This window comes from Condylura cristata, unplaced genomic scaffold (assembly GCF_000260355.1).
Source record: "Condylura cristata isolate star-nosed mole 26May11 unplaced genomic scaffold, ConCri1.0 scaffold00007, whole genome shotgun sequence".
In the NCBI taxonomy this organism is placed as follows: Eukaryota; Metazoa; Chordata; class Mammalia; order Eulipotyphla; family Talpidae; genus Condylura; species Condylura cristata.
In genome coordinates, this window is record NW_004567108.1 from 6123034 (window position 1) to 6128883 (window position 5850).

The 5850-nt window shown below is 53.2% G+C and overlaps 1 protein-coding gene across 1 annotated transcript in view; it reads right to left on the bottom strand.

The window, feature by feature from the left end:
• The window catches only part of ZNF622 (zinc finger protein 622), an 11942-nt gene extending 9128 nt beyond the window's left edge, over positions 1-2814 (bottom strand). The window contains exons 1-3 of the mRNA XM_004678063.2: positions 1835-2814; positions 870-1136; positions 167-329 (exon numbers count right to left, since the gene is read on the bottom strand). Of these exons, the coding sequence (XP_004678120.1) occupies positions 167-329; positions 870-1136; positions 1835-2453 (1049 nt within the window). The 5' untranslated portion in view covers positions 2454-2814. The remainder of the gene's footprint in view (positions 1-166; positions 330-869; positions 1137-1834) is intronic.
• Between the last annotated feature and the right edge of the window lie 3036 nt (positions 2815-5850).

Sequence of the window (5850 nt, forward strand, 5' to 3'; positions counted from 1 at the left end):
GGGGGGGGGGGGGGAATAACAGCCTCGCCTCAGACCCCCAAGTGGCACAAGAGCCATTACGAAAACACTGGAAGTGCCAGATACGGAGCCCCTGGAACATCCAAAGTCGCTTTAAGGCAGATCTGACAACGCCACTTCTCTTTCCCATTACAAACCACAGGCTTACCGAAAATCATAGAAATCTGCAAATTCCAAAGCAGCATCACCATCTGTGAAGAGCTTACAGTGGCTTTTGTCATTCATGTGTGCCTGGACAGCCTCCGTGGAGTAAAAGGATTTCCCTTTCTCATTGCACCACAAGCAAATGTTCCCAACACCAACTTTTTCTCCTAGAAAAATATGAGAGATTGCTGCACCTGGATCAAATCTTACCATTGATTTCCACCATTCAAGAAACATGGTCAGGCCCTCCCTCATGGCGCCGCAGGTTAAAGCGCAGCACTGCAAGCTGGCCGCAGCCACTTTAGCACGAGTTCAATCCCCGGCCAGGGAGCTGACCCACATGGGGAGACAGACCTCTCCTGACCCACCCGCTGCTCCTCTCAGCAGTGTTTCAGTAGATCTGTCAGTTCTGCTCCCCACTCTGTCTCTGGTGAATCCTCTGACCGCCCCTGAGCCTCTGGCCTGCACCCCAGTTCTGTATGCATAAGTAAATAAATCTTAAAAAAAAAAAAAAAACACGTTCAAGTTTCTGTCACAAAAATAAGCAGGTAATTTAAAAAGTGAATGCGAATACTATTGTGTTAGTCAGTTATTACTCAGTGTCACTTTATCCACTCATTTAGCAACTTAAAACAGGATTTTGTTCCCTAATACCTGTCCCCAGTCATGTGACATTTTCTTATTAAAAGGAAAACTATCACACTTACCCAAATATTTGATCAGTCCCTTAAGATCCGAAAGATACTCTATGTCAGGAATAAAGAAGCTGTGGACTTTAGTCATATGAGCCACATTTTTCACGAGGGAGCTAGAGTGATGGGAACAAAACAGGCAGTCGGTGATGGGGATGGCGCCAGGCGGGTGCTCCCCGGGGCGCCCCTCGGGGCGCCCCTCCTCGTGCCCCTCCTCCTGCTCCTCTGCTTCCGCAGCCTCCTCACATTCCAAGTCTTCCTCAGAATCGATATCTTCCCAATCTTGGAGTCAGAGACGAGAACGCCAAGTTAGTCGAAGAAAAGCAGTAACCGCAGCCTAGCGACGGTCCGGCCCTGGGCTAGCAGAGTCCCGAGTGCCGGCCGGCGCAGCGTGCGATTGGGCTGGAGAAGCGAGTCTCCAGGTCAGCTGTTCGTGGAGGACCAAGCAGCCCCCGGGCCTCTTCGGGACACAGTGGCGTCCTGAGGGCGGTCCCGCTTCTGCCCCACCTCCCTGCGAACACAGACGCCCGCGGGTGAGGGAAGGCAGGCAGCAGGGCAGGGCCCGCCGCTGGCTCCGGCTCCACTGGAGTTACCAGCCGGTTAGGAATGCCACCCTCACTACGAGCAAGTAATCAAGTGCGAAATCATTGCAACTACAAGTCCGAGTCCGAGTGGGTGCCGCCTGTGCGCACTCGAAGACCCTCAACCAGAGAAAGGGTGAGCTCAGCCTACAAAGAGCAATTAAGTAACTGCCCCCCCCGCCCCACCCCCTTCAGGGCTCCATTCTGCATCCACTACAGTGAGCTGAACGCGTGCACTGGGCGGACGAGTCACTTCCGAGTATGGCATTCCCCTTTCTCACTGTGATCACTTTTAAATGCACACGACCCCCTTCTCCAACCTGGAGGCCAAATCGAGAAACAGCCGGTGTGTGGTGGGGGGGGGGGGGGGTCCCTCCCTCCCCAGCCAAGGCCCTTTACCGTCTCCATCCAGGTCCTCCTCCTCTTCGCTGTCCTCCTCCTCCTGCTGCTTCGCCCACTTCTTCGCCTGCTGTTCAAACCACTGGAGCCTGGGAGACTTCTCGGGCGCGTCTCGGTGGTGAGGGGCCCGTCCCGCCTCGGCCGTCTCCCCTGGGCGCCTGGCCGCCTCCCGCGCCGCCGGGGCGGCCTTCTTGGGGGACGGCTGCGCCCTGATGGCCTGCTGGATGGCCTCGTTCATGGCATCCTTGCCCACGCTGTCCACGCCCAGCCCCTTCTCCAAGTTCTTCTCGTTGAGGAGCTCCACTCTGCGGTTCACGGCCTGCACCGCCTTCCTCTCCAGCTCCACGTGCCGCCGGGACTGCAGGTGGTTCTCGTAGGCCTTGAAGGACGCGAACTTCTTGCTGCACACGGTGCAGTAGGTGGCCGTGCCCTTGCTCTGCTGCTCCGCCAAGGCGCGCTGCGCCCACACCCGCTCCTGGAAGCCCTCGGCCGACACCGGGGCCATGTCGGCCACCTTCCGCCGCAGGTTGTAGCGGTGCCAGTCCGTCTTGTAGTGGGCCCGCTGCGACTCCGCGTCGCCGAACGCCAGCCCGCAGGTGATGCAGGTGTACGTCGCCATCGCCAGGCGGAAGGACGACGAAGACGCAGACGCGACCGGCCGCACCACACAGAACCACAGAACCAGAGCGACGCTGCCCGACCGGCTCCGTCGGAAAGGCCGGCACACCACCGACTTTATAGCCAGCTGAATAGGAAGTCCCGCCTCTAAGCCTGTGGCCACGCCCCCCACCAGGACCGACCTCGGAAGTCTGGGGAATCCTGGGGTAACGAGGCCCCGCCCCCTGACTGGAGGGGGTTGCTGATTGGGTAGATCTGAGACCGGTGCTGACTGGGTAAATCTGAGCGGTGGCCCTGACGTGGGCGCTGATTGGATGGGCTTGAAGTTTCTCTTGCGTCACCACGGTGGGTGTTCATTGAAGGGCGCGGCGCAGGTCTTAGCGTCGGCGCTGTGACTGCTTCGTGTCGCGGTCGCGGTCGCGGTCGCGGTCGCGATACCATGTGACGTGACGCGCTTATGACTGAGCGCAAGGGGCTCCCTGGGCGGCTCCGGGGCCCGGACGGCGCCCTGGCGGGGTCCCGGGTCAGGCGCGTGCTCCGATTCGGAAGACCGCGCGCTGCGACCCTGGAGCCCGGCGCGTGGGTGTCGGGGGCACGCGGGCTGATGCGGGAGCCACTCGCGGTTTGGGCCCCGGGACCTCGCCCGCCCGGCTGGACTCGGCATCACAGGAAAACCCGCAGGCGCAGCCCCGCCCGGCCTTCCCCGGGCCGCCGAGCTGCGGAGGGCGCAGGAGAAGCTCTAGGGAGGAGCTGGCTGGAAGCCGAGTGCACAGCTGCAGTCCAGCCCCCGTGTGCAGTTCTGACCGCACGGTCACGGCTTTTCAAAAACAAACAATGAGGAACGGCTGACATGTTTTGTTTAGCCCAATATACCCTAAATAGTGTCATGTCAGCCTGTACTCTGCAAAAGGTTTCATGAGCGGATTTACAGTCGTGTGCTGAGGACCTAGTGTGTGTTCTACAACTAGCAGTTATCTCAGCCCAGCATCCTCACGTGCAGTCTGAATTGTGTCCCTGGTGTGTAGCAGCGTGCACTTCAGGAAACTAGCTGTAAAGGCTGAGGGCGTTCTTAGCCTCAGCTGCAGTTGCAAGGAACCAGCCAGTGCGCACACAGAAGGAACAGGATCCCCGCAGCCCAGAGCACCAAAAGGTTACAGAAGTTTTCAACATGTTGGTAACTGGGGTTCAGTTGCTCAAAACCTTCCAGCGAATTCCTCTGACTGCAAATAAAATGTAAAGACCTTATTGGTTTGATATAAGTGTTTGGTTCCCTCTCTTCCCCACCCCCCAAATTTGTATGTTGAAAATTCAAAGCTCTTAAAAGCCCAAGTGAGGGTGTTAGAAGCTGGGAGCATTGTGGGGGATGGGGGTGTGAATTAGTGACTGTCTCAGAGGTCACTGGGAGCTATCTCTTCTTCTCCATGTGCAAATACAAGGCCAGGACTAGGATGGTGCGTGAAGAGAGAACATCTTGGCACCCTGACCTGGATCTCTCGCCTCTAGAACCCTCTAAAGTAAATGTGTTTTGTGATAGCTGTCGAACAACTAAGGTGCTTTTTATTATAGGGGCCCTCTATGATCTGTCACCACCCCTACCCAAGCGCTCATCTCCCTCCACTCCTGCTTCCACACTCCGCCCACCCACTTGGGTCACATACTTCTGGGATTCCTCTAACAGTGCTGAGCAAACATCTTTTTTTGTTAGTACGAAGTCGAGGAAACCCTTTCCTCTTGTTGGGGACATTGTTTTGTTGGCTTGCTCTCTTTTCAGTTCTCCACCTATCTGCCTTAGAGTAAGCATAGAGTAAGCATAGCTCCTCTCTCTGTTTTTGTATATTGTATATACTATCCTGTTAGTGATCACATAGTGTCACTTTATCCCCTCACTTAGCAACATGAAACATAACTTTGACTCAGTTTCTGTAAGTGAGGAGCTTGCGTGACTCAGAGTTGCACTGAACATCAGGCCCAGGGAAAGACACGTGAAGGTTTGACTGTGACTGGATCATCTCCAGATGGGCGCTCAGTTACACACTGACAAGAGGCTTTGATTCCTCACAGAACAGACCTCTACATACATAGAGATCCTTGAATGTCCACATAACAAGTTATATCCTCAGAGCGGGGCAACTGGCTTCCCCAGGTGAGTTGCTCACAATTTCCTATGACCTGGTTTTGGAAATCGCAGTCATTTCCACAATGCCCCACTTCCTGTGGGAGGGGCCGTATAAAGACATCCATGAAGTATCTTTGAGGACCTTTTGGGGAGGCCTATTACTGCTTGCATTTGTCACTGATCTACCAGTTATAGCACTGAAAGACTAGTGTGCCAGGTAACCCCTCAATCCTGGGCAGACCAGGGTGGTTAGTTATATCAGATGTTAATCATCTACCCATTGACTACAGATTAAGAGAGAAAACATTAATAAACAGAATCACAAGTGAAAAAGGAGAAATTTCTGTTTAGAAATGCTAAAGATAGCACAGAAATATAAAAGATCCTAAGAGATTACTATAGACACTATATGCCAATAAATTTGATAACCTTGAAAAAAATGGATGAATTTCTAAGTTGACTGGAGGAGGTTATGCTAAATGAAATATAAGTCAAAAGGGGCAAGACAGTACCAGATGATTTCATTCATATTTGAAATATAAAGAACCCCCCCAAAAGGGACTAAACCAAAACTAAACCAAAATAGACCCTTAAAATCTGTAAAATTGAGGTCAACAAAGGGGGAAGGGAGGGAGTAGACACAGAGTGGGAGGGGACCCACGGGAGCGCTGGAGGGCTTGGTGGTGGGCATGGTGGGGAAACATACATCTGAAGAGGTCTGAGCCTCTATTCCTATCATTTTTTGGTAAACTGTTATCTCAGTTAAAAAATAAGTTGAAAAAGTAAAATACTGGTCCTCCCTGGTGGCGCGGCGGGTTAAAGCACAGCATTGAGAAGCTAAAGCCGCTTCTGCATGAGTTCGAGCCCCACCTGCCCTGGAGGTGACCACATGGCGCGGCAGACCTCTCCTGACCCGCCCGCTGCTCCCCTCAGCAGTGGACTTCGTGGATCTGCCTGTTCTGCTCCCCACTGTGTCTCTGGTGAAGCCTCTAGCCACCCCTGAGCCTCTGGCCTGTACCCCAGTTCTGTATGCACAAATAAATAAATCTTTAAAAAAAAAAAGTAAAATACTGATCGCTCTTGATGTATTAAAAAAAATCCCAAACATTAGACAATATATGGGGAAGAAACATTTAGGGTCAAACTGGCTTTTCCCCTTACTGTAAGGTTTTATGACCTTGGACAATTTACTTAAACCTATCTTTCTAAAAAAAAATAAATAACCCCTTAATTGCAGAGTGGTGAGGATCACCAATGATCCTAAGTGTAATTGAGTGTGGCC